Source organism: Macaca fascicularis, chromosome 19 (genome assembly GCF_037993035.2).
Source record: "Macaca fascicularis isolate 582-1 chromosome 19, T2T-MFA8v1.1".
NCBI classification, from domain to species: domain Eukaryota; kingdom Metazoa; phylum Chordata; class Mammalia; order Primates; family Cercopithecidae; genus Macaca; species Macaca fascicularis.
This window is the reverse complement of record NC_088393.1, coordinates 8,330,001-8,357,794: the sequence shown is the minus strand read 5'-3', so window position 1 is coordinate 8,357,794 and position 27,794 is coordinate 8,330,001. Positions and strand designations below refer to the sequence as shown.

Below are 27,794 nucleotides of genomic sequence, written 5' to 3'. Positions count from 1 at the left end.
CTAGGCCAGACGCCGCCCGGCCTCACCCCGCAGAGCCAGTTCTGGACTCGAGAGGCCAGTCCCTCCGCTGCCTGGGGCCTTGGAGTGGGTCCTGCCCGGAAACTTCCTTGAGCCTCTGCAGCCTGGGAAGGGCAATCCGGCCCGACTGCCCAGGTCTTGCTAGCCCCTGCCTCTCAGAGGCTTTGTGTGGCGCCAGGCAGCTACCCCCTCCCTGGGGTGGCACCCGCTCTCTGCTCCCCACCAGGGACTGGCCCTTGCCCTCGAGTCTTGGAGTCAGGCAGGCTCTGGCCCAGCTCTGGGAACTGATTAGTAAGACGCTTCTGTGCCTGGAGGGGGCTGGGTGCCAGACCTCGTGCACTGCCCCAGACCAGGGCGTGGTCCTTAGTCCTAAGCCTGGGAAGCCATTAGTGGACTCTAGGCTATTAAGGGGTTTTAAGCATCAAGGGATATAATCAGATTTGTGCTTCGAACGGGTTACACAGGCTGCTGTGTGGGCAGGAGGCAGCTGGGGACATGGGGAGGCCCAGGCCATTGGCTTGGACTTTGCGGGGAGGTGACAGGGCTGGAGAGAAGTGAGTGAGACAGGAGGGGAGGGCCGAGCTTCGTAGAACTGGGCGGCAGCTGGGAAGCCAGTGCCAGCCTGGGTTGCAGGGCAGGCTTTGCATCTGAGACACCCAGGCAATGCCAAGGGGGGCAACCGGATTGTCAGCTCTCAAACCTGGAATCGCTGGCCCAGAGGTAGATGCCAGGCCTGAAAACACCAGGCTGGCCAGGGTAGACAAGATCAAGTTAGAAGTTGGCCCCAGGCCAAACACTGGTTAGGGCCAGTAACAGCCACACAGAAGAGGAGAATCCAGCAAGTGGGGGTGGCCGAGGCTGCAGGGCCAGTCGGAAGCCTGGAGCCCGAGAGATCAGTTAAGAGGCAGCTTCGAAACAGCCCTGGTGGGGGGCTAGGGGTGATGGCAGGAAGGTGGGGCCCTCAGACCCTGGCTGAAGCTGCTTTAGGGGATTATGGGGGTTGAAGACACGAGTGGGTTCGAGAAAGAACAGGAGACTGAAAACGTAGCCAGGGAGTGTGGGACCCTGGCCAGCCTCGGAGGGGACAAGGCTCAACTTCTCTTTATTTTATTCAAGAAGTGGGGGAGGACAGACAAGGGGACTGAGCTGAGCCCTGAGTCCCTGAACCTCCCAGCTCAGCCCCCACAGCAGGACTGGACTCAAAGTCAGAGGGTGGAGACTCCAGCCCCACCCAGACACGGCTGGGGACAGACAGGACCCAGGAATACCGACCGACTGTCCTCCGGGGGGGCGGCGGCCACAGCACACAGGGCCCGGCCCGTGGACTGCCCGGGTGGGGCTATTTGGGGGTGCTGCCGCCCTTCTTGGGAGTGGTGGGTTTCTTGCCCTGCCAGAGGTGTCCCTGGATGGTGAAGGCATCGACGCTCATGGACATGGTCTTGGCGGGGATCTGGGTGAAGCGCTTGCGGTCCGAGTTGTACTTGTAGATGCCTTCCACCATGGCGGGCGTGACGGTCCGGGGCCCGTAGCCCGCCAGCCGCGACAGCTCCTCCGTCTCCCCCGACAGCGTGTAGAGTGCCCGGAACTGGCAGCTCGAGTCGCGAAAGAGGATCAGGAAGTGGTTGGCCTTGCTTTTCTCGATTTCCTGGGCAGGAGTGCCGGAAACGGTCAGCCGGCCAAGCCAGGCCACCTACCCACCCGCCAGCCCCCAACTCCCACATGTGGGCGGGCTCACCTCCAGAATGCGGTTCTTCTGCGGTTCGTTCACCTTGCCCGCCAGGCAGCAGTGTGACAGGGCGTTGTGGATGATGAACTTGTTAGACTTGGCGCTGGGCTCCTTGTACAGCCGTGGACCTAGAGAGTGAGGCGGGGGCGGGGCGGGGAGGGGGGCGGCGGGGGACAGCAGGAATGAGCAGGGGCCATGGAGGTGGGCGCCTGTTGCTCCCCACATCACCCAGAGCCCCCGCTCACCTGTGTACTCGGGCACCGATGCTGGGGAGGAGGCATTGCTGCCATTTTCCCAGTCCCGTTCGCGGCTTCCAGGCAGGCGGCTTGGGGACATGAGACCCGACGGGGAGGGAGCCCTGCCGTGGGGGAAGGATGGGATGGAGGTGTGGTCAGAGATGGGAAGCTTCCCGAGGTGAAGAGGGGCCAAGGAAAAGAAGGGCCATGGCTGGGCATCATGGCTCACGCCTGTAATCCCAGCACTTTGGGAGGCCAAGGCGGGCAGATCAGTTGAGGTCAGGAGTTTGAGGCCAGCCTGGCCAACATGGTGAGACCTCATCTCTACAGGCACAGGTAACCCCGGCTACTCGGGAGGCTGAGGCATGAGAATCGCTTGCACCCAGAAGGCGGAGGTTGCAGTGAGCCAAGATTGCACCACTGCACTCCAGCCTGGGCGACAGAGTGAGACTCCCTCTCAAAAAAATAATGAAAAGGTGGGCCCCACACACTGCAGAGGCGGCGGTATACACTACAAGTCCATGCAGCGCCCCATCCTGTCCTCCTCCCTCAGGAACACCCGGCACTCAGGTGCGCCGAGGCACACGCTTGGGTCCTGTCTGCCAGGTACAGACTATCCCCCATGCACACGTGCCCACAGGCGTCCCTCCATCTCTTCATGGCACATCCATACTCTCGAGCCATACTGCCCTGTAGGTTCACCCAGATGCCTGCACACCTCCCAGGCTCTGAGAGGCCACCCAGCACATAACCCCCCGCCCCCCCCGCCGTGCAGGCTGAACTCACCGAGACGTGGGCCTCTTCACCCCGAGGTTATTGTGGGCCTCGTTGGCCACAGTGGACAGTGACAGGGTGGACTGGGAATAGATTTTGCTCAGCCGAGAGCCTGGGGACAGAAAGTGCAGGTCAGTGCCCACCAGAAGCCCCTGCCCTCCACAACACCCGGTCCAGCAGGCTTTGGGGGGAACACAGGAGGAGTCAGCCCTGCCCAAGACCCGTCGGCCCTCTGCAGCCCCCCAGTGGAGGGCCCCCTATGAGGGAGGATGCTCTGCCCAGCAGGTGGTAGGGAGCAGCACTGGGTCAGCCCCTACTGGCAACACCTCACCCCATATTCCCAAAGGTTCTTATCCATTAAGCCACAGAAGAAAGACCCCTCACCCCACTGTACCCCACATCCCTATGGAAGTCTTTTTTTTTTTTTTTTTTTTTTTGAGACGGAGTCTCGCTCTGTCGCCCAGGCTGGAGTGCAGTGGTGCAATCTTGGCTCACCGCAACCTCCACCTCCCAGGCTCAAGCGATTCTCCTGCCTCTGTCTCCCAAGTAGCTGGGACTACAGGCGTGCCACCACGCCCGGCTAATTTTTGTATTTTTAATAGAGATGGGGTTTCACCATGTTGGCCAGGCTGGTCTTGAACTCCTGACTTGTGAGCCACGTGCCTCAGCCTCCCAAAGTGCTGGGATAACAGGCATGAGCCACCGCGCCCAGCCCCCTATGGAAGTCTTTACCCAAGAGACACCCAGAGGCCCCCTGTCACTCCACATACCCGTCCCCTCCCTGTACCCCTGCTTACATCTCCCTCCCCCTCCCCCCTTACCCACGGGGGCCTCACCCAGTGAGCCCCAGAAAGGGCACTGGGCAGGCCCCGTCCCTCAAGGGTCCTCACCCAGCAGGCCGCGGGCTGGGCTTCGTGCCAAGGCCGAGTCGTCACAGCAGCCAGAGCGAGGCCGGGGGGCCCTCCGCCCGCCCCGACCTGGGCCCCCGGACCCCGCAGCCCGGGGCCGCAGCACCTTATCGAGGTCGTCCATGAGCTTCAGCTGGGCCCGGCGCTCGTACTCCTGCCGTGTGAAGTCCCCCTTCCGGGGACCCACCTCCTCCTCGGCTGGAGCCCGGGCAGCAGGGGCTGGGGTCGCCATCGGGGCTACGGGGACTGCGGACACAGGCGGGGCTGGGCCAGGGGCCTCCTCTTGGGCCAGCCTGCAGATCACAGGGAATCGGCATCAGAACCACTCACGGGGTCCGCGGTGGTAGACAGGCCAAGGAGCAGCCGACCTGGGCAGGCCCAGTCTCACCTCGCGGCCTCCTCCCTCTGCTGTTCCTTCTCCGCCTCCTGCCACTGCTTGCGCCTCCGCGCCTCCTCCACTCGCCGCTGCTGCCGCTCCAGCAGGCTGGCCCGCTTTTGGGCCATCTCATCCTCAGGCTTGTCTTCATCCTGGGGACAGATGCCGAGTCTAGCTAGCCACCCCCTCCCCCAGCATGGCTGGAGGCCCATCTTCCATCCACCCAGCCTGCCTGCCACCCACCTATGCTTTCGTTTTCATCACTGTTCTAAATACACTTAGTTGGTGCCTACTGTATGCACAGCCACACTAAGTACTGGGACACATACAGGGATGGGGCACACTGGGTGCTGCTCACATACGCAGTGCTTAACCCAATGGGGAAGACAAAGGCAGCAGAAAGCAGTGAGTGCCAGCAAAAGCTCGTGTTGGGCAGACACACTACACTGCGGGAGGACCCTGGCCTGGGCTTTGGACACCCAGGAAGGCTTCCCGGAGGAACTACCCTGTAGAATGATCAGAACTTAACTAGGTAGGCATACAGGGGTATGGAGCAGCGCATTCCAGGCAGATGCGACGGCTAGTGCTGAGGCCCTGAGGCTGGAACAAACCTATTGAGGGGCACGGAAGTACAGGGGGGGCCAGTGTGGCTGGGACACAGAGCTGAGGACAGTGGCGCAGGACTAAGTCAGGCTCACACCTGTAATCCCAGCACTTTGGGAGGCCAAGGCTGGTGGATCACCTGAGGTCACGAGTTTGAGACCAGCCTGGCCACCATGGCAAAACCCTGTCTCTACTAAAAATACAAAAGTTAGCTGGGTATGGTGGCGTAGTCTTGTAGTCCCAGCTACTCAGGAGGCTGGGACAGGAGAATCACTTGAACCCAGGAGATGGAGGTTGCAGTGAGTCAAGATCACGCCATTGCACTCCAGCCTGGGCCGCAGAGCAAGATTCCGTCTCAAAAAATAAAAAATAAAAAAAAATGAGCATAGCCCAAAGCCCTGGGGAGGACTTTCATTCTAAAAGCAAGGGTAAGGGGAGCAGTCCACTGCTCAGTGGAAAATGGCTCGGGATGGAGGCGGGCAGCAGAGGCCAGTCGGAAGGTGATCCTAGGTGTCCAGATGAGACACGGTGGTGGCCCCAGCTGGGAGAGCCATGGGAATGGAGAGACAGTGGACACAGGGAAGGGCCAGGAAAGGAGCGTGCTGGGGGTGAGGGGGTGAAGGAGAGGATGAAAAAGAAGATGCCCTGAAGATCCTGGTCTTGTCCGTCCATCTGTCCATCACCCACCCATGCAACCAGCCACTCATCCATCTGTCTATCCATCACTCCTCCCTGTTTCTCCACTCCTCCCCACATCTATCTATCCCCCTTGTCCGGCCACCCATACCTTGTTTGGGAAGGAGATGACTGGGCCAGCCCCCACTGGAAACCCCTCACCCCCAAACATACCTGAGGGCCTCACTCATTAAGCCACAGAGGGAGGACCTCTCACCCCACTGCACCCCTACAGCCCCTTGTGGAAGTCCTAACCCAACAGACAACGTCAAATCCCATCTGAGGCCCCTGTTACCCCACATACCTGCCCCCCACCATGCAAATGTCCCTGTCCCTATACCCATGGAGGCCTTACCCAGCCACTCACACCTCTTCTGTCCACTCACACCTGGTTCCCCATCCATCCCCCACCCACCCACCCACCCTTCAGTAAAGCCCTATTCATCCAACAATGCATCTGTCCAGCACCCCCCGCCCCCGCCCCAGGCCCAGGCCCCTCCAGCCACCTGCTCGGGGACTCACCTTGTAGAAGAACCCCAGCCCCGCCCGGGGCTCCCCCTCTGAAGACGCCTCCTCCTCCAAGGAATCCTCAGCACCAGCGGGGCTCCCGTCTCCCTCATCCTCGGCAGCGGGATCTGCCAGGCTGCCCAAAGGGATCTCGATGAGGCCTGGCCGGGCAGTCGGCTCCTCGGGGGGCGTCTCCTCTGCCAGGAGGATGGAAGAGCGCGTCTGTACGGGCACCTGGCTCGGCGAGAACTTGCGCAGGTGGGGGAGGCTGTCTACGTCGTGGGGTGGCGTGAGCACCCTGGTCAAGGGTGCCAGCCGCAGCTCCGCCGGCCGCGTGTGTTTCGGGCTGCGGGGTGACTGGCTGGGCCCGGGCCCAGGGCTGCGCCGGGAGGCTGGGACCCGCCGGGCGGGGCTAGGGGATGCAGCTTTGGGCCCTGTCGTGGGGCCAGGGATGATCCACGCAGCGGGTGGTGGGGCGGGTCCAGGGGCCTCCGGCGGGGCCAGAAGCCGCTGCTGCTGGTCCGTGAGCCTCTGCATGTCCCGCTGCAGTGAGCTCAAGGCGGCACTCAGCTTGCTGACCGCTCGATTGTATTCCCCCAGCCCCTCAGGGGGCACCGGGCCCAGGTCTGGCGAGAAAGTCACTGCCTTGGGCCGTGAGGTTGGCTCACCCTGGCCCTCACCCGCCGGCCGCTCCCCACCAGGGACTGAGCCTGGCTCGGCCTCTGCCTCTGCCTCCCCGGAGGCCTCCCGCGGCTGCACCTGCAAGAAGGCGCTTTTGCCCAGCCGCTGACGGTGTTTGGCAAAGATGGCCTCAATCCGTCGCTTCTGAGCCTCAATGGCTCTGCGTTTCTCCTCCAGCCGGGCGCCGAGCTCACTCATCTCCGAGCTCAGGGCCTCCGGCGGGGCCGGAGTGGACGTGGGGGACCCCGCTCCAGCCTCAGCCTCTGCCTTCACCAGCTGTTTCTTGCGTTCGGCAAAGCTGGTCATTTTCACCTCGGAGTTGGTGGCTGCTGGGGACGAAGCCACCGCCTTCGGGGACCCCTCGGATGGGGCTGGCAGTTTCGATGCCTCCCCCACCAGACAGGGAGATGGCTTTGAGGGGGTCTCGGGGTGTGGCATGTACACTGGTGCTTTGGTGGGCCTGTCGGAGAGTGGTTTGGAGGTCCCCTCAGGCAGGTAGGGGGAGGCCAGGGATGGCTTGGAGGGCCCCTCAGGGGAGTGGAGGTAGAAGCTGCCGTCGGCCGCCCCATCTGGGAGGAGCCGGGGCTCGGCACTGTGGATGATCTGCAGAGCCTCCTCGATGGTGGGCAGGTCACCAGGCTCCGGGGGTGGCTGGGTGGGGGTCCTGGCCGGCGCGGGGCGCGGGGGGCCCAGGCTGTCCGAGCTCACAGAGCGGAGAAGCACGGGGTCACCCATGACGACATCCACGTCGCTGTCCAGGCCAAAGGGGGTGCTGAATGACACAGCCTGGGAGAGGGGACGGCTGGGCGGCCGGAGGGAGGGGTCAGCCCGTGGGACCAGCCTTGGCCCCACCCCCCGCCCTAGCCTGCTCCACCCCCTACCCTGGCCCATGAGGTGCACTCACCTGAGCTGCCGGTTCCAGGCCTTGCCCAGGGCCTCCATATGGGACATGGATGGGGAAGACTTCAGGGAGCCTGGGGTAGGCGATGAGTGGTTACTATGGGGACCCTGGGGACCCTGAGTGGGGTCAGCCAGCATCTGGGGACAACCTCTGCAAGGTCACTGGTTGAGTCACTGATGGCTCATCATGTGGTCTAGTGAGACCAGAGGTTTCCAGAAACAGATACCCGGGGCCATTTGCTGTCACTACGGGGTACTGTGGGGCCACTGGGGAGGCCATTCTGGGGGTCACCTTGGGATGCCCAAGGGGGACCTGATGGAGGGGCTACTGGAAGGCTCACGAGGAGACAACATGAGGCCCACTGGAGCAGTCAGTGGATGGGGGGGTCCCCCAGGACAGAAGCCACCTACCCTCTCCTCACCTGTGGATCCTCGGAGTGGGGACTGGGGGCCACCAGATGACAGGAGCGGGTGGCGGAAGTTGAAGACAGGAGAACTGTACAGAGACGTATTTCAGCCTCAGGACCCCCACCTCCTCCTCCGCCTCTCCCCAGGGGGTAGACATCAGCGTCGCCCAGCTGCGTCCCAGTGCCCAGCAGGGCAGACATGGCGCCCCCCACCCACATGCCAGAGACTCGCCCGGTGTGGGGACCATACCTACTGCCACTGTTGTTCTGAGGTGGGGAGGCCTCAGTGCCCCGGGGGGAGGCAGCTGCGGGACACAGAAGAAGTTCAGGTGGGGTTTGGCTCTCCCACCCACCCCCCACCCAGCCCCCAGGCCCCCAGGGCCTCACCGTGACCATCGGGCAAGTCCTTCACTTGCACGAAGTCGGGCTTGAGCACCTCAAAACACATGAACAACTCGGCCAGCAGCACCACCAAGTTGACCTGGAGGTGGGAGGCTGGGTCAGCAGACGGGATACCCCTGGCCCCAGACGCCCGCCTCGGGCCAGGAGATCCCAGGATGGCCTTACCTTGAGCGGCGGTGGGACGTACAGCAAGTCCTCAAGGGACAGGGGGCAGCCACGAGGAAGGCGGGAGGCACAGAAATCCTGCACCAGCTGGAGGTTGTACAGGCTGTCCGCCACAGACATGGGGTCCTTCAAGCAGACCTCTGTGGGGACAGGAGGAGTGGGTCCCCGACTCTATGAGGAGAACGCGGGCCCCAGGGAAGCCAGGGACCAGCAGCCCCCACACACGAAGACCTCCTATGAGCCCAGCTTCCGCCAGGTGCCGTTTGAGAGGTGAATTTTTTTTTTTTTTTTGAGACTGAGTCTTGCTCTGTCACCCAGGCTGTAGTGCAGTGGCACAATCCCGGGTCACTGCAACCTCTGCCTCTCGTGTTCAAGTGATTCTCCTGCCTCAGCCTCCTGAGTAGCTGGGATTGCAGGAGTGTGCCACCACACCAGGCTAATTTTTTGTAGTTTTAGTAGAAATGGGGTTTCACCGTGTTAGCCAGGATGGTCTCGATCTCCTCACCTCGTGATCTGCCCGTCTCGGCCTCCCAAAGTGCTGGGATTACAGGTGTGAGCTACCGCGCCCGGCCGAGGTGAATTCTATGATAGATCATCCTTAGGCCAGGGGTCCTTAACCCCCGGGGCGTGGCCTGTTAGGAACCGGACCGGACAGCAGGTGAGCCGCAGTGAGTGTATTTACAGCCACTCCCCATTATTTGCAGGCCCATCTGAGCCCCGCCTCCATCAGATCAGCAGCGGCCGATTTTCGTAGGAGATCGAACACTATTGGAACCCCGCATGTTCCAATAGAGGGATCTAGGCTGCACCCTCCTTATGAGAATCCAATGCCTGATGATCTGTCACTGTCTCCCATCACCCCCAGCTGGGACCATCTAGTTGCAGGAACAAGCTCAGGGCTCCCACTGATTCCCCATGATGGTGAGTTGTAGAATTATTTCATTCTATATTACAATGTATTAGATATAAAGTGCATAATAAAGATTAACGTGCTTGAATTATCCCAAAACCACCTCCCTGCCTCCATCCGTGGAAAAACTGCCTTCCACAAAACCGGTCCCTGGAGCCAAAAAGTTGGCGACTACTGCCTTTGGCCTTTGCATCTTTTTTTTTTTTTTTTTTTTTTTTTGAGACTGAGTCTGGCTCTGTCGCCCAGGCTGGAGTGCAGTGGCTGGATCTCAGCTCACTGCAAGCTCCGCCTCCCGGGTTCCCGCCATTCTCCTGCCTCAGCCTCCGGAGTAGCTGGGACCACAGGCGCCCGCCACCTCGCCTGGCTAGTTTTTTGTATTTTTTAGTAGAGACGGGGTTTCACCGTGTTAGCCAGGATGGTCTCGATCTCCTGACCTTGTGATCCGCCCGTCTCAGCCTCCCAAAGTGCTGGGATTACAGGCTTGAGCCACCGTGCCCGGCTGGCCTTTGCATCTTTCTAGAACACTCTCCCCCAAGACCTCAACTCAAAAAGCTTTTCCGGGCCAGGTGTGGTGGCTCATGCCTGTAATTGTAGCACTTTGGGAGGCTGAGGTGGGAGGATGTTTGAGCCCAGGAGTTCAAGACCAGCGTGGGCAACATAGCAAGACCCCATCTCTATTATATAATTTTTTTTTTTTTTTTTTTTTGAGATGGAGTCTCGCTCTGTCACCCAGGCTAGAGTGCAATGGCGTGGTCTTGGCTCACTGCAACCTCCACTTCCTAGGTTCAAGCAATTCTCCTGCCTCAGCCTCCTGAGTAGCTGGGATTACAGACACCTGCCACCGCGCCTGGCTAAGTTTTGTATTTTTACTAGAGACAGGATTTCACCATCCTGACCAGGCTGGTTTTGAACTCGTGACCTCGTGATCCACCTGCCTCACCCTCCCAAACTGCTGGGATTACAGGCATGAGCCACCACACCCAGCCCTATAATTTTTTTTTTTTAATAAAAAGAAAAAAAGTTTAAAAAAAAAAAAAGTTTTTTCTCACCACCCATTGCTTTTAGGAGTACCCAGCATGCAAAAAATACTTCTGGGCCGGGTGCAGTGGTCCACGCTAGTAATCCCAGCACTTAGGGAGGCCAAGGCGAGCAGATCACTTGAGGTCAAGAATTCGAGACCAGCCTGGCCAATATGGTGAAACCTGTCTCTACTAAAAATACAAAAATTAGCCGGGCGTGGTGACATGTGGCTGTAGTGCCAGCTACTCGGGAGGCTGAGGCAGGAGAATGGCTTGAACCTGGGAGGTGGAGGTGGCAGTGAGCCAAGATCGTGCCATTACACTCCAGCCTGGGCAACACAACAAGACTCTGTCTCAAAAAAAAAAAAAAGGCCGGGTGCAGTGGCTCAAGCCTGTAATCCCAGCACCTTGGGAGGCCAAGACGGGTGGATCACGAGGTCAGGAGATCGAGACCATCCTGGCTAACACGGTGAAACCCCGTCTCTACCAAAAAATACAAAAAAAACTAGCCGGGCGAGGTGGCGGCAGGTGCCTGTAGTCCCAGCTACTCCGGAGGCTGAGGCAGGAGAATGGCGTGGACCCGGGAGGCGGAGCTTGCAATGAGCCGAGATCCGGCCACTGCACTCCAGCCTGGGAGACACAGCGAGACTCCGTCTCAAAAAAAAAAAAAAGTACTTCTGGATAAACTTAGTATCTTTCTCCCCCAGCTAGAGCCATCTGTGAGGTCGGGAGTGTGTCTCTATTCTGGCTGGATCCCCAGTGTCTAAAACAAGGTCTGGCACGCAGTCCACACTCCATACGTTTCATCTGCTGCAGGAATGAATTCGTGGAAGCACAGAGAGGTTTATACACTTGCGTGAGGTCACACAGCTAATTGGGGAAGAGAGAGACACAAACTCAGGCCTGCCAATTCCGGAAGCTGCCCTCATGACCATGGCATCGTTACTGGTCTCGCGGACCTGGGGATAGAGGGCCTGGGGGCTGGGACTTAGGATATCCAGTCCCCTGCACAAGATCTGGTCCACGTCCATTTACTCACCCTCAAGTCGAAGCAGCTGGGGACAATAGCAGTGGATGGTGGCGGCCAGTGCGGCCCCACTGGCCAGGTCCTGGAGGCTGGTCACCGTCGGGAAGCAGGGGGCACGTCGTGCCACCACACGGTCCTTGCGGTATCGGATCTGCAGATGGGAGCCAGGTCAGGTGAGTGGCCGGGCTGGCCCCCCGGGTCAGCGGTCATGCAGGCTGGGCGGGGAGGCCTGGGGTTTCCGCCATGAGGGGGCGGGAAGCTGGGGGTCCCAGAGACAGAGTTGGGGGGCCAGCCTGGAGCAGGGGAGGGGCAGCGGCAAGAGGCAGAGGAGATGTCTTCAAGCAGCCAGGCCAGCAGCGGGGGCTGGGGACAGGGACTCCTGGGACCCCGGGGCGGGGGATACATTACCATGGGGGGTTTGCTCCCCGACTCCTTCAAACAGAAGGCAATTGCGTGCTGGGGGGAGAGGAGCAGCCATCAGCAAGGCGGAGGGATGCTGACCTGCTGGGCCCCCAAGCCCACCTTGGGGGGAGGGGGTAGCCCTGACCCTGGTCCTGAGCCCCGGCCGTCCAGCTCCCTGACTGCTCTGGCCGGCTTTGCGAACCCCAGCTCCTCCCAGCCCCAAGGGACCCCACAGAGTAGGGACCCCCTCTTATGCGGGGAGTCCTCCTCCCACAAAAGACCCAGGCCCCCAGCTTGGGGAGAGGATGCAGAGGAAGCGGGTAGGCAGGAAGGGAACCTCCCAACCCAGGCCCCAGGGTCGGGGGAAGGAGTGAGCAAAGGTGGGGACGCCAGCCAGCCCAAAACCTCCCCCACTTCCTCCTTGTTTATCTACTATGGGAGTAATTTATATGAAGCACAGAGAGGTTTAGATACTTCTGCAAGGTCACACAGCTCATTCAGGGAAGAGAGAAATTTCAACCTCTAGCTTCAGGGATGGGCCTCCTCCTCCCTCTCAAAGCTGGGATTTTTCTCTAGGGAAGCTGGGGATCTCAGGAAGGTTATTCTATCTTCTGCACTGGCTAGAGGGTGCCCTGCCTGCTAGGATCAGGATCCACGTTTGTGATGGGCTGCAGGTCCCCCCTCCAGAAATTTATGCGGTCTCCCCACCTCGGTTAAGAGGGACAGGTTCAGGGGGTCCCACCCTCTTCATTAATGGGAACGGGGAGCGTTTGCCCTTCTGAATAACGGGAGGGGAAGTTCGTCCCCACCCATCAGTTTGCTGGGGAGGGGCCGCCTTCTCAGTTAATGGCCCAGATTCTACCCTTCTCGGTGCACAGAGGATTTCTCTGTCTCCCAGGACTGGGGTCCAACTTCCTTTGCTCACAGCTTGGGGAGGTATGAGAGGGCGTGCAGACAGGCAGGCAGAAACAGACATACAGACAGACAGAGCTACAAGCAGGGCAGGCAGACGGGGCGGACAGACAGCCCCACTTACAGGAACCAGCTTCCAGTACCAGCGCGTAGGGCACTGAGGCCAGAGAGGCAGAGAGGAGGGCAGCGGGTACCGGCACAGGGGACGGGTGGGGCACAGAGAGATTGAGAAAAAGGGGAAGAAAGAGAGAGTGTGTCACCTCTAGCCCCCTCCCCACTTCAGGAGTGGCCGGGAAGCACAGCCCCGCCCTGCCCTCCCAGATCTCCAGTCCCCCATCCTTCCGATGGTTCTATGCCCTGGCCTCACCGAAGGCTGCGCCTGGGCCGCCCCGTCTGCAGGGGCTGCTGGAGAGGCTCGCTGGGCCGCTTCCTGCTCTGTCTTCTCCTGCAGCCGCCGGACGGTCTAGAGGGCAGGGAGGGGGTCAGTGGTCTGGCCACTGGACAATGCTGGTCCCTGAACCCACCCCGGGCCCAACCCCACCTACCGTGTCCACCCAGAAAAGCAGCTTGTGCTCCAAGCTGGTCAGGGCCAAGGGACCTGGCAGGGTCTTTGTCCACTCGAAGGCAAAGGCAGCCATGAGGGCATCAATGACAGCTAGGTGGGCTCCCTGTGGGGGCAAGGGCTAGAGGGTGAGACCCGAGAGCTGCAGGGGGCGCACCTTGACCCCCAAAGGCCTGGGAAAAGGAAGAACCTGGAGATGGAAGGGACTTGATGGGGGGTGGGGCTTGAGAGCGTGGGGCCAGTGGTTCATGGGTGGGGCCTTAAGGGAGGGAACTAGAAATGGGGTCCCGGAGGAGCCACGCACAATGGGCGGGACTTTGAGGTCAGATGCTAGGCCTTAGGATAGGGTGGACTGTGTACGCAAATCCTCAAGGGCCAGAGTGGCGCCTTTTTGGGGAGCTAGGTTTGATGGGAGGGGCCAGGCTTGATGGGAAGATCTTGAGGGGAGGAGCCAGGGCTGGGGGTCAGAGCTAGACTTAATGAACAGCGCTCGAGGGGAGGAGCCAGGACTGGTAGGAGGAGCTAGGTTTGATGGACAGAGCTTAAGGGAAGGCGCCAAGAGTGATAGGAGGAGCTAGGTTTGATTGACAGAGCTTAAGGGAAGGAGCCAAGACTGGTAGGAGGAGCTAGGCTTAATGGATAGCGCTTGAGGGGAGGAGCCAGACCTGGTGGGAGGAACTAGGCATAATGGCTAAAGCTTGAGGGGAGGAGCCAAGACTGATGGGAGGAGCTAGGCTTAATGGACAAAGCTTGAAAGGAGGAGCCAGTCCTAGTGGGAGGAGCTTGGGGGAAGGAGATGAGCATGGTAGGCGTGGTCTAACAGGCAGTGGCGGGGCCTACCATGAGAATGGGCTGGTGCCTCAGGTCGGCCTCGCGCACCGGGCGCTCGGGCAAAGCAGGCACTGTGCCCCTCCGCGCCAGCAGGGCCAGCAGTGCAGAGGGGTTGGGGGGTGTCTCAAGCTGTGGCAGCGCCTGGCGCCAGGCTCTGCAGTAGAGCTCGGCTGAGAGCAGCAGCCGTGTCACCGGGGGCTTCACATGCTCCTGCGCGTACTGGTCGGTATAGAAGGGCTCCCACAGCTCCGGGGGCACGTGCTCTGTGGGGGCATAGAGGGGAAACACAGGGGTCAGGGTCACCAGATACAACACACACACACACACACACGGTCAGGGTCACCAGATACAACACACACACACACACACACGGTCAGGGTCACCAGATACAACACACACACACACACACACACACACACACACACACACACACACACCCCACACACACACACACACACAGAGAGACCACATGGCCCGGATTAAGAGTGGGTCTGGATCAGGGGGGAAGGCATTGGGAAGGGAGAGAGGGAATCTGGGAGGAGAGTACAGATGTGCAGGAGTTTGCTGGAGGAAGGGGTGACGGCGTTGTAGGCAGAGGGGCCTGCAGATGCAAAGTCCAGGAGGTGGGAGAGAACACCGTGCCTCAGGGTGCTGACGGGCACTTAGAGTGGAAAGGAGGGGAGGCTACCCCCAATCCCAGGCCAGCTGGACTGGCTCTTGTAGGTCCCAGGAAAGACAATAACATCGGCAATCCTAAGAGCCTTCCTGCACTTGCCAGTGTAGACTCACTGAGCCTTACGTCAACGCTAGGAGGCAGCCAGGGCCCAACTGGCAACCCCCATGTTACAAAGGAGGAAACTGAGGCACAGAGAAGGAAAGTCCCTTGGCCCAGGCCAAACAGCTCTTCAACGCCAGGACTGAGGTTAGACCCAGCAAACTGGACGCTGTCTCTCAGCCTTGCAGGCAGGGTGAGATGAGTAGGGGGGCACATGGGTGAGCAGGGGAGGTGGGCACACCACAGGCACATCAAGGGAGTTGAGTGATGTAAACCTGGTGATTGAAGGGAAGAGGCAAGGGACAGAGAGGGAGATGGCCGGGGCCTTGCTGGGTCTGAGGGGGAAGATGGAACAGAGGAGGAATGACTGAGGTGGGATGCAGGAGGAATGGGAGGTGAAGGGGTGAAATTGAGGACATGCTTGAGGCAGATTATGTGAAAGGCTGGGGCTTAGGGAGATGGTGAAGTCACATCATAGAGACAGCCTAAGGTCCCTAAATAGGACAGTGGGAAGAGGCGTGAGGAAGTCCCAGGTGGACGGTGGCCTGGGGGCAGAAATCCACACAGGACCAAGAGTAGAGAGGAGAAAGCCAGGAGGGCCTGGCAGGGGTCAGGGAAGAGATGACTGAAATCAACAGCAGGGAACCTGTCCAGCTCTTGTTCTAATCTGCACAGCTTTTGTGTTGTTTTTTTGGAGATAAGAGTCTCTCTGTCGCCCAGGCTGGAGTGCAGTGGCGCAATCTTGGCTCGCAGCAACCTCTGCCTCCTGGGTTTGAATGATTCTCCTGCCTCAGCCTCCCGAGTAGCCGGGATTACAGGCGCGATGCTGCCATACGGGGCTAATTTTTGTATGTTGTAGAGACAGGGTTTCACCATTTCGGCCAGGCTGCTTTTGAACTTCTGGCCTCAAGCGATCTGCTCACCTCGGCCTGCCAAAGTGCTGGGATTACAGGCGTAAGCCACCATGCCCAACCTGCACAGCTTTCTCTGTTTGAGTTTTTGCTGGAGTGCAGTGGCACGATCATGGCTCACTGCAGCCTGCAACTCCCAGGCTCAAGGGATCCTCCCTGCCTCAGCCTCCTTAGTAGCTGGGACCGCAGGCGCATGCCACCACACCCAGCCAATTTTTAATTTTTTTGTAAAGATGGAAGTCTCATGATGTTGCTCAGGCTGGTCTCGAATTTCCTGGCCTCAAGTGATCCACCTGCCTCGGCTTCCCAAAGTGCTGGGATTGTAGGGGTGAGCCACTGTGCCCAGCCTTGTTTTGTATATTGGGGTTTTGTGTGTGTGTTTGAAAGAACAGAGTGGGGGCCGGGTGCAGTGGTTCACGCCTGTAATCCCATCACTTTGGGAAAACAAGGTGGGCAGGTCTTTTGAGGTCAGGAGTTCAAGACCAGCCTTTGCAACATGGTGAAACCCGATCTCTACTAAAAATACAAAAATGAGCTGGGCGTGGTGGCGCATGCCTATAATCCCAGCTACTCGAGCAGCTGAGGCAGGAGAATCACTTAAACCTGGGAGGCAGAGGTTGCAGCCAGCTGAGATCACGCCACTGCACTCCAGCCTGGGTGACAGAACAAGACTCTCACAAAAAAAAAAAAAAAAAAAAGGAAAAGGAAAAGAAAAGAAGAGGGCGAGGGGGGGTTCTAGTGCTTCAGAACATACTTTTTTTTATTTTTTGAGACGGAGTCTTGCTCTGTCTCCCAGGCTGGGGTGCAGTGGCTGGATCTCAGCTTGCTGCAAGCTCCGCCTCCAGGGTTTACGCCATTCTCCTGCCTCAGCCTCCCCAGTAGCTGGGACTACAGGAGCCCGCCACCTCGCCCGGCTAGTTTTTTGTATGTTTTAGTAGAGACGGGGTTTCACCGTGTTAGCCAGGATGGTCTCGATCTCCTGACCTCGTGATCTGCCTGTCTCGGCCTCCCAAAGTGCTGGGATTACAGGCTTGAGCCACCACGCCTGGCCCAGCACATACTTGAACGTGACTCCTCCACCCGTGAGGACCCAGGCACTCTTAGCTGCCTTCCGTCCCTCCCTGTCCTGGCTCCTTTCCCACCTTCTAAAACCACATTGGACCGTCCCACTTAACGCGCCACCTGCATACAGACTTGGGCCTTCTTTTTGCCCCTCCTATCTTGGCTCCTTGAAAGAAGAGGTATTTCAGGCTCACTTCCTCCCTGCCCTCCCAGCCCCGCTCCAACTCTCCCTCAATTTCCCTGAGCTCGGTGCTGCCCTCATGGCTTCCAGCCTCCCCAAGGCCAGCAGGGACCTCCGAAGCATATCTGTGGGCCCATATCTCGCCTGGGCTCTGTGCCCAGCACCTCCTTCTTCCAGAAACCTTCCTCCCACAGGCGTCTCCTTGTAAATGGACGTGCCCCACCCCCACCCCAGGCCACCCTACCCCGTGACAGCTTCCAGGGCCACCTGAGGACTGCAACTGCGGCAGCCCCAACCATGAGCCCCCCACTGTGCCCTGGGCATCTCCCACAACTCTCAACATCTCACCCACACCTCCCCTCCTCCCTGCCCCCAAGGCAGCGAGAAATCACCTTCCCTCCCTTTCTTTACGCCCTCAACCCACATTTAATGCATCCTTGGCTTTCAACCTCCTGACATCTCCCAAATCCAAACCCTCCTCTCTATCACCCCAGCCCTGGGCAGAGCTTGCTCCCACCAGCAAAATCACACGTGTTTCTTTCCTACAGGACTTCTCAGGGCGTTTAAGATGAAAGACAAACAACACACACCAAAACCTTGAGCTAGGGCTACACTGACATGTATCAGGCACTTATTATAGACCGATGTTCTTCCACCTTTGTATCACTGGTACTTGGGGCTGGAAAATTCTTTGTATTCAGGGGATGCTGTCCTGTACCGTACACTGTAAGACATTTAGCAAAATCTCTGGTCTCTACTTACCAGACGTCAGCAGTACATTCCTCCCGAGTAATGACAACCAAAAATATCGCCAGACACTGCCAAATGTCAATTAAGTGTCAAAATCATCACCAGTTGAGAACCACTTCCTTATACTATAAACTTATTTTCTTTTTCTTTTTTTTTTTTTGTGAGACAGTCTCGCTCTATCACCCAGGCTGGAGTGCAGTGGAGCCATCTCAGCTCGCTGAGACCTCTGCTTCCCAAGTTCAAGCGATTCTCCTGCTTCAGCCTCCCAAGTAGCTGGGACTACAGGTGTGCGCCACCACGCCCAACTAATTTTCATATTTTTTAGTAGAAATGGGGTTTCACCATGTTGACCAGGCTGGTCTCGAACCCTGACCTCAAGTGACCCACCCACCTTAGCCTCCCAAAGTGCTGGGATTACAGGCATGAGCCACTACACCTGGCCCCACTTTCTTTTTATTTATTCATTTATTTTATTTTAGAGCTGGGGGTCTCACTATGTTGCTCAGGCTGGTCTTGGACTCCTGAGTTCAAAGGACCCTCCCGCCTTAGCCTCCTGAATAGCTGGGACTACAGGCATGTGCTACCACAGCTGGCTAAAATGTTTACTGAGCATTATTTACAGCAGAACACTGCTGTCTGATAGAAATACAGTGTGCCCAGCCTGGCCAACATGGTGAAACCCCATCTCTACTAAAAATACAAAAATTAGCCGGGCGTGGTGGTGCATGCCTGTAATCCCAGCTACTCAGGAGGCTGAGGCATGAGAATCACTTGAACCCAGGAGGTGGAGGCTGTGGTGAACCAAGATCGTGCCACTGCCCTCCAGCCTGGGCCACAGAGCAAGACGCTGTCTCAAAAAGAAAAAAAAGAGAAATATAATGCATATAATGTGAGCCCACATAAGCCGTCAAGTTTTCTAGTAACCACATTACATATGTACAAACAATAAGAATTTAGTAATATACTGACCCAAGACATATCCAATTCTTATTTTAACATGTAATCAACATAAAAATATTATTAATAATATATTTTACACTGGTTTTTGTTGTTTGTTTTTGTACCAAGTCTTTGGAACCCTGAGTATATTTTACATTTACAGTGCATCTTGGTTCAGACTGACCACATTTAAGTGACTCAGAAGCCACCTCTGGCTGGTGGCCACCATACTGAATAGCACAAGTCTACAACATAGCTAGGATGGATGGGTGGGTGGGTGGGTGGATGGATGGATGGATGGATGGATGGGTGGGTGGGTGGGTGGGTGGGTAGATAGTTGGATGGGTGGGTGGGTGGATGGGTGGGTAGATAGTTGGATGGGTGGGTGGGTGGGTGGGGAGGCGGGAGGGTGGGAGGATGGGTAGGTGGGTGGATGAGTGGGTGGGTGGGTGGATGAGTGGGTGGGTGGGTGGGTGGATGAGTGGGTGGGTGGGTGGGTAGATGGATGGGTGGGTGGGTGGGTGGGGAGGCGGGAGGGTGGGAGGATGGGTAGGTGGGTGGATGAGTGGGTGGGTGGGTGGATGAGTGGGTGGGTGGATGGATGGGTAAGTGGGTGGATGGGTGGGTAGATGGATGGATGCGTGGGTGGGTAGATGGATGGATGCGTGGGTGGGTAGATGGATGGATGGGTGGGTGGGTGGGTGGATGGATGGATGGGTGGGTGGGTAGATGGATGGGTGGGTGGGTGGATGGGTGGGTAGATGGATGGGTGGGTGGGTAGATAGGTGGGTGGGTGGGTGGATGGATGGATGGGTGGGTGGGTGGATGGGTGGGTAGATGGATGGGTCGGTGGGTGGGTGGGGAGGCGGGAGGGTGGGAGGATGAGTAGGTGGGTGGATGAGTGGGTTGGTGGGTAGATGAGTGGGTGGGTGAGTGGGTGGGTGAGTGGGTGGGTGGGTGGATGGATGGAAGATTGAGACAGGGTCTCACTCTGTTGCCCAGCCTGATGTGCAGTGGCATGATCATAGCTCACTGTACCCTGGAACTCCTGGGCTCAAGCAATCCTCCTAGCCTCCTGACTAGCTGGAACTACAAGAGCATGCCACCACACCCGACCATTTATTTATACCGTGACCTTCCCTGCATCCAGTCATTGAATCCTTACAACACTTATTATTATACCCCTTGTACAGACGAGAAAACCAAGGCCTGGAGAGTTGAGATAACGTGTCCAGGATAAAAACGTCCAACATGAACTCAAGTTTCCCTCACACATCACGCAGCTGTTCTGAAGGCATAAGGAACCGTATGGGGTGTTTCCCAAATTTGTTTAACGTGGAACCCTTTTTTGTTTCTTTTTTTTTTTTTTTTTCTTTTTTTTTTTTTGAGACAGAGTCTCACTCTTTCACCCAGGCTGGAGTGCAGTGGTGTGATCTCAGCTCACTGCAACCTCCGCCTCCCAGGTTCAAGGATTCTCCTGCCTCAGCCTCCCAAGTAGCTGGGACTACAGGCGTGCGCCATCACATCTGGCTAATTTTTTGTATTTTTAGTAGACACGGGGTTTCACCATGTTGGCCAGGCTTGGAACCCTTTCTTATCTAATCTCTGAGCTTGTGTTCCGCTTTTATTTCTGCACAGCCTTCTCACACCTGTGCCTGGGATTTACCAGAACTATCCCTTCCTCTGAGCCATCACTGTTCTCACAGGGCCACTGCATACCTGAATTTGTCAGTTCCCAACATGGTCTGTGGCTCCCCAGTACCCTTGGATCCACAACCAGGGACCTGAAGGGCCGTCCTCAGTCTCACCAACCTCCCTTATCTCCCACCGCCACCCCGGGGACCTGCATCTTCTTCTCTGAGAACTCCCTGCCAGTCCACACTCCGAGCCTTTGCCCACACATCTCTTCTCCGTGTCTAACTTCCATGCATCCTTCCAGACTCAGATCTTTCCTCCTGTGGGATCTCTTCCCTCCTTGGAAGATTTCAAGAATTTCCTCCCCCAGGCCCTGCTGGCCAGCTTCCCTATGATCTGGTTTCCTGCCCATCTCCCTCCGCCCCGTATCCATCCCCTGCCATCTCCTCTACACCCTAAGCGCTCAGCCCGGCACCTGATAGGCATCATACCGTCAAGAGTCCCCAGAGCTCATGAATCTTGTAGAACTCTGCTCCCATTTCCTTCAGCCCCCCTCCTCTTTTTAGGGGAGCTGAACAGGGAACAGATTGAACTTGACCCTCAGGGTAGAGGCAGCCACTGCCATGTGTCACACAGCAGAGGAAGCTGGGTCAACAAGAACAGAACTGGGTGAGTCAGGGCACTGGGAGCTCACCAACACCCCTCATCAGAAGTTCGCTTTGCTTTCTTCAAAATGGGATAATTTCTACTCTGATTCCTGGCCAGGGGATAATGGATAACGTTAATATTATTCATCAAAATATACCACCGCCAATCACACCAGCAGCGAGCATCTGTTTCGCACGTATCGCGCGCCCCATGCCATGTGAAGGATTCTGTGGTCACTATGGCTTTTTAGCCTCCCAGCAACCTTGTAAAGGGGTAACTGGGGTCTCCATCACCGGAGCAGTGCTGTATACATAGTAAGTGCCTCTGCTTCACAAACACTTGCAAAATGGATAAATCAGGGAACGAACGCCTTCTTTTACAGAAGGGGAAACAGAAGCTCAGATAATTGGAATAATTCGCATTCTGGTGCAGCTGGGATTCACATTCAATTCTGACTCTCCACGTTGAGTTCTCTACAGCCTCGTAACCTTGCGAGTGAGGGGCTGGGGCTGGGGCTGGGGCTGGGGCTGGGGCTGGGGCTGGGGCTGGGGCTGTCCTGGCTGTCCAGTCCCCAATCTCTTTCTTCCTCAAGCAAACATCTGCAGGCAGGTAGACCCCCGAGTGGGCCATGCATGCATGGAAAGGAGCAGACAGAGAGAGAGTCTGGGAGAAAGAGGGACAGGCTGGGGCGGAACCAGGAGACGGACGGACAGCTGTCACCGAGACCCACACCCAGAACAGGTTGATCTGGGAAGGCCAGGGAGAGGGGGGATGGGCTGTGCCAACACCAGTGGGCAGAACCACTGGGAGAAAAGGGTGTCCCCCCCACGGCTCCCCGCTGTAAGGCCCAGACCTTAATTAACCCCTGTCTTCTCCAAGGCCAGGCCCTGACTCCCACCTCTGGCCTGGGGTTGTGAAGCTGCCCGAAGCCGGGACTGAGTGCGTCCAGGGCCTCTAATCCCGGGGACCCGGGATTACAGCATCCTCCCCATTCGGGTGGCTCGGGTTCTCAGGCAAGCGGGCCTCGGGGAGGGAGTGAAGGATCTGCTCTAATGGGAGAAGGCCCCGCAGCCGGAGAGGGGGTGGAGGGGCCCACCCCGGGCGATCTTGGACTAGCCATTTCCCTTCGGCTGGGCTCGCCAACCTCCCCAGTAAAACGGGGCCATAAGTCACAGCTGCCAGGCGCTGGAGGGGGCTATGGAGGCGAAAGAGGGGGTTCCCAGAGCTCCACGGTCGCCGCCCGCAGCGCGGCCAGGGCCGACGCCGGGTGTGTGTCCGGGCCTGGGGGTCGTGCGGTGGTGGAGACCGGAGCACTTGAGACCTCCCAGCGAGGCCGGGGTCTGGGTCTCCAGGGTGTGTGGTGGGGGGGAAGAGACCGAGGCGGAGATCCTCGCAGGGGCGTGATGTGTGTAAAAGAGAAGAAGGCGTGCAAGGGAAGGCCCCGGGGGTGCGGGAGGCGGGAACGAGAGGTCTGCACGGGGAGACCCCACCCGGCCAGCCCGCAGACCCTGCCCGGCTCACCTGGAGGCTTGGACGCCGGGGACCCCCGCGCGGAGCTGGGCCGCCGGCCCCACCCCCACCGCGCTCCCGCAGCCGGCGGGGCAAAGTCCACCGCCCGGGCCGAGCAGGAAGCTCGGAGGCCCCGGCGCGGCAGGGGCCAGAGCTCGGGGACCCCCGGCGGCCGGCGCTATTGTTCCCACGGCCCCCGGCCTTCCCGGCCCAGCGCCCCGCCCCCCCCCCCGCACCTGCCGCGCCCGGCCCGCCGCCCCCCACCCCGGTCGCCCGAGCCCCGGTACCTGCGCCCCCGAACGCGGCCCGCAGCACCCACGCCAGGCTGGCCGCCGCCTTGGCCCGCGAGAAATCGTACTGGTCCAGCGACTTAATCTCGGGCACCAGGAAGGTCCTCCGCAGCGGCCCGGGCCCGGGGGGCGCCGCCTCCACCATGGCGGCGCCGGGGCTGCGGGCGCCGGGTCCGCGCTCGGACTGGGCTGGGCTGGGCTGCGCCGCGCTCGCGCCCCGGGCCGGGCCCGCTGCTGCTGCCTCTGCCGCTGCCGCCGTCGCCGCCGCCGCCGCCGCCGCCGCCGCCGCTGCTGCTGCTGAGCCAGGTGCGGCCGCTTGCGCTGGCGACGCTGCGTCGGGCCCGCCCCGGGGAGGAGCCCAGGTGCGCCCCGCCCCCGAACCCGGACCCGGACCCTGGCGCGCCCCTGCGCCCCGCCCAGATCCCTCACTGCAGGGTCAACGGAGCAGCAGGGGCGGGTGGGGGGGGGCCTGGACTGCGGCGATGGTGAAGGGAGCTTGCGGACTGTGTGTGTGTGTGCGCGCGCGTGTGTGTGTGCGCGCGCGCCTGGCGCACTGGAAAGGATTAGGGACCCTCTGTGTGTGCCAGCCCCCGTGTCTACCCTTAGGCATAGGAGCTCCTGCACGTGCTTGCAATAAACGCCGGGCCCGCAGGCAGCGTGTGATTGGGTGCACCTGTTTCTGATTATGTTGATGAAGACACAAGAATATGTGTGTCTTCGTATCTGTGTGTGTATCTCTGAATGCATTTGGGTGTGACCAAGTATACTGGGGGGTGTCTAGGGGTGTGTGTGTCTGGGGTATGTATCTGGGCACGTGTAAGTGTGTGTTTAATTTGTTGTGTGTACAAGGATCTGTATTATATAGATGTGTGTATCCTGAGGATGGAAGTGACGAGTGTGTGTGTGTGTGTGTCTGTTTTATTGTTGTTATTATTATTATTATTATTATTACTTTTGAGGCAGGGTCTCACTCTATCACCCAGGCTGGAGTGCAGTGGCGCAATCTCGGCTCACTGCAACTTCTGCCTCCCGGGCTCGAGCGATTCTCCTGCCTCAGCCTCCCGATTAACTGGGATTATGGGTGTGGGCCACCACTCCCGGCTAATTTTTGTATTTTTAGTAGAGACGGGGTTTCACCATGTTGGCCAGGCTAGTCTCAAACTCCTGACCTCAGGTGATCCACCCACCTCAGCCTCCCAAAGTGCTGGGATTACAGGCGTGAGTCACCGGGCCCAGTTGTGTGTCTGTTGTTGGAGTGCATGTAAGTATGTCTATCTCTGTGCATCTAAACGTACTGTGTTGTATGAGGGTGTTATTGATGTCTCTGTCAATGCAGGAGTATGGAGAGACATTAAGAGTGTATGTATTTCAGGCCAAGCGGTGGCTTACGCCTGTAATCCCAGCACTTTGGGAGGCCGAGGCAGGCAGATCACGAGGTCAGCAGATCGAGACCATCCGGGCTAACGCGGTGAAACCCCGTCTCTACTAAAAATACAAAAAATTAGCTGGGCCTGGGGGTGGGCGCCTGTAGTCCCAGCTACTCAGGAGGCTGAGGCAGGAGAATGATGTGAACCTGGGAGGCGGAGCTTGCTGTGAACCCAGATTGCGCCACTGCACTCCAGCCTGGGCGACAGAACGAGACTCCATCTCAAAAAAAAAAAAAAAAAAAAATTAGCTGGGCATAGTGGTGTATGGCTGTAATCCCAAGTACTTGGGAGACTGAGGCGGGGGAATCGCTTGAACCAGGGAGCAGAGGCTGAGATCGCGCCACTGCATTCCAGCTTGGGCAACAGGGTGAGACTCTGTCTCGAAAAAAAAAAAAAAAAAAAAGTACGTATATTTCTGCAGGAGTGTGGCTATTTGTGCTATGAGTGTCCTCGCGTAGCTGTACTGGGTGTATTTGCAAGTGTCTTTGTGTATTCTTCTCGTATCTGCAGTGTGTGCTGGGAGAAGACTCTGTGTGGAGATGAGGATGTGTGTCTAAGTGGGTTTGTATTTGTGTATGTGAATCTGGCTGTATGCACACAGATGTGTGATCTATGATGAGCAGTTCCTGACTATATTTTTGTGCATATATGTATGTTTACATGTGAGTATCTTTGTGGATTTGAACACATGGTGGGTGCCTGTGGCACATTGTGTAAGCATAAAAGCAGGTATAAGTGTGCAAGGATGCCTGTTTCTGCCGGGTGCGGAGGCTCACGCCTATAATCCCAGTGCTTTGGGAGTCCGAGGTGGGTGGATCACCTGAGGTCAGGAGTTCAAGACCAGCCTAGCCAACATGGTGAAACCCCGTCTCTACTAAAAATGCAAAAGTTAGCCAGGCGTAGTTGCCCGCGCCTGTAATTGCAGCTACTTGGGAGGCTGAGGCAGGAGAATCGCTTGAACCCAGGAGGCAGAGGTTGCAGTGAGCTGGGATTTTGTCACTGTACCCCAACGTGGGTGACAGAGCAAGACTCAGTCACATAACAAAAATAAATAAAAATAAAGAATGCCCGTTTCTGACTGCTTTTGTGAGAGTTCAAATGTGCATATTTATCTAGGAATTGCATATTTGTGTGACTGAATGCATTTTTGTGTATGAATCTGATTGTGTCTGTCAGTATGGAGGTGTGTGTGAACGTGTTGAGTACAAGTGTTTGTGTACAGAAGTGCGATTGTGTGTTTATTTGTAAAGTCTGAGCGCTGATTTGTGGAGTTTTTTTTTTTTTTTTTTTGAGACGGAGACTCGCTCTGTCACCCAGGCTGGAGTGCAGTGGTGTGATCTCAGCTTACTGCAAGCTCCGCCTCTCCGGTTCACACCATTCTCCTGCCTCAGCCTCCCAAGTACCTGGGACTACAGGCGCCCACCACCATGCCCGGCTAATATTTTGAATTTTTAATAGAGATGGGCTTTTATTGTGTTAGCCAGGATGGTCTCGATCACCTGACCTCAGGTGATCTGCCCACCTCAGCCTCTGAAAGTGCTGGGATTACAGGTGTGAGCCGCCGCTCCTGGCCAGATGTTTTTAATATTTTAACATTTGTTTTTGTGTTCCATTGTTTGCTGTTGTTGTTGTTGCTGTTTTGGACAGGATCTCACTCTGTAACCCCAGGCTTGAGTGCAGTGGCACAATCATGGCTCACTGCAGCCACCATGCCTGGCTAATTTTTTATTTTGTGTAGAGATGGGATCTCCTTATATCGCCCAGGCTGATCTCAAACTCCTGGGCTCAAGAGATCCTCCTGCCTCGGCCTCCCAAAGTGCTGGGATTACAGACTTGAACCACTGTGCTTGGCCCTCCATTGTATTTTTGTCAAAATATCCCCCGCATTTCTCTTAGCTGCATGTATGTAATTGTAAACACACAAGTGTTTATGTGAGTTTGTTCTTTCCAGGCCTGGAAAGAAAAGTATGTTACTTTCAGAAAACACACCACACACACACACACACACACACACACACACACACATGCACCTTGTCACCTTGTGAACGAGAGAAAATGCTCACAGACTAACACAATATTCACAAATTCACACAGATGTAAATATCAGCTTCATGCACCCAAATGCACTCAGAAAGTGATACGTAAAAAGATAACACACAGGCCAGGCGCAGTGGCTCGCGCCTGTAATCTCAGCACTTTGTGAGGCCGAGGCAGGGGGATCACCTGAGGTCAGGAGTTCGAGACCAGCCTGGCCAACATTGTGTAACCCCCACCTCTACTAAAAATACAAAGATACCTGGGCGTGGTAGCGGGCGCCTGTGATCCAAGCTACTCAGGAGGCTGAGGCAAGAGAATTGCTTGAACCCAGGAGGCAGAGGTTGCAGTGAGCTGAGATCGAGCCACTGCACTCCAGCCTAGGCGGAAGAGCAGGACTCCATCTAAAACAAAAAACAAAAAACGGCTGGACCCAGTGGCTCATGTCTGTAATCCCAGCACTTTGAGAGGCCGAAGTGGGCAGATCACCTGAGGTCCGGAGTTCAAGACCAGCCTGACCAACATGGAGAAAGCCATCTCTACTAAAAATACAAAAAAAAAAATTAGCCAGAGGTGGTGGTGCATGCCTGTAATCCCAGCTACTTGGGGGGCTGAGGCAGGAGAATTGCTGGAAACCAGGAAGCAGAGGTTGCAGTGAGCTGAGATCGCACCACTGCACTCCAGCCTGGGCAACAAGAGCGAAACTCCGTCTAAAAAAAAAAAAAAACCAGCACTTTGGGAGGCCAAGGCCGGTGGATAGCCTGAGGTCCGGAGTTCGAGACCAACCTGACCAACATTGAGAAACCCCACCTCCATTAAAAACACAAAATTAGCCAGGCGTGGTGGCACATGCCTGTAATCCCAACTATTCAGGCGGCTGAGGCTGGAGAATCGCTTGAACCTGGGAGGTGGAGGTTGAGGTGAGCCAAGGTCTCACCACTGCACACCAGCCTGGGCAACAAGAGCAAAACTCTGTCTCAAAAAAAAAAAAAAAAAAAAAAAAAGTGCTATGAAATGGAAAGACGCTGTAGCATGCCGGTCCCCAAGACCCCTGACCCCAGATGGTGGCCCCAGAAATTGCAGGGCCCCCCTGACATGCGTTGCACACATGTGTTTGGGGCGTGGGTCTCAAGGTCCGGAGCCTGTGAGCAGGCATGGGGGTGGGTGTGCCGAGGGAGGGGAGCTGGGGCGTGGGCGCTCCTGTCTGGATGTGCCCGTGCAGGAGTGGGTGTGGGTGCGCAAAGGGGCCAGTGTCTATGTGTGTGAGCACAGGTGCTGGTATGGATGACACATGCCCCCCTCCTGTCCCAGTCCCCTCGAAGGACCTAAACAAGGTCCTTTCCCCACTGGACCTCCGTTTCCCCATCTGGAGACCTGGGGCTCCCGACCCAGGGAAGCATTTCCCACCGGAAAGGGTGCTCCCGCCACGCCCTGCGCCTCTGTGGGCTTGGCGTGTCCTGCCGAGTTTGCTTTCGCTGGGATGGTTCCCAGGACCTCTGTGGACCCCAAGGACAAACCCAGCAAAGGCGGCAAATGCGACTTGCTCACACACAATCCGGGGAGAAGTGGGGTGGACGCACGGGTTCAGCTTC

At 57.6% G+C, this 27,794-nt stretch overlaps 1 protein-coding gene across 6 annotated transcripts; it reads right to left on the bottom strand.

The window, feature by feature from the left end:
- Positions 1 to 1,119: 1,119 nt before the first annotated feature.
- CAMSAP3 (calmodulin regulated spectrin associated protein family member 3) lies at positions 1,120 to 23,021 on the bottom strand. Of its 6 annotated transcripts, none has more exons than XM_045380668.3 (19): positions 22,739 to 23,021; positions 14,051 to 14,304; positions 13,194 to 13,316; positions 13,016 to 13,111; positions 12,773 to 12,805; positions 11,743 to 11,790; positions 11,347 to 11,485; positions 8,379 to 8,518; positions 8,199 to 8,292; positions 8,062 to 8,116; positions 7,827 to 7,900; positions 7,409 to 7,478; positions 5,839 to 7,306; positions 4,051 to 4,190; positions 3,645 to 3,955; positions 2,767 to 2,866; positions 1,990 to 2,102; positions 1,754 to 1,872; positions 1,120 to 1,663 (listed from the first exon to the last, which is right to left on the bottom strand). In XM_045380668.3, exons 1-19 carry the CDS (start codon positions 22,884 to 22,886, stop codon positions 1,358 to 1,360), a joined length of 3,831 nt encoding a protein of 1,276 aa, XP_045236603.2. In that variant the 5' UTR covers positions 22,887 to 23,021; the 3' UTR covers positions 1,120 to 1,357. The 6 variants fall into 6 exon arrangements, with proteins under 6 accessions (XP_045236603.2, XP_045236606.2, XP_045236605.2 ...); XM_045380671.3 differs by having other exon boundaries at positions 5,839 to 7,255; XM_045380670.3 differs by lacking the exon at positions 11,743 to 11,790.
- Positions 23,022 to 27,794: the final 4,773 nt, after the last annotated feature.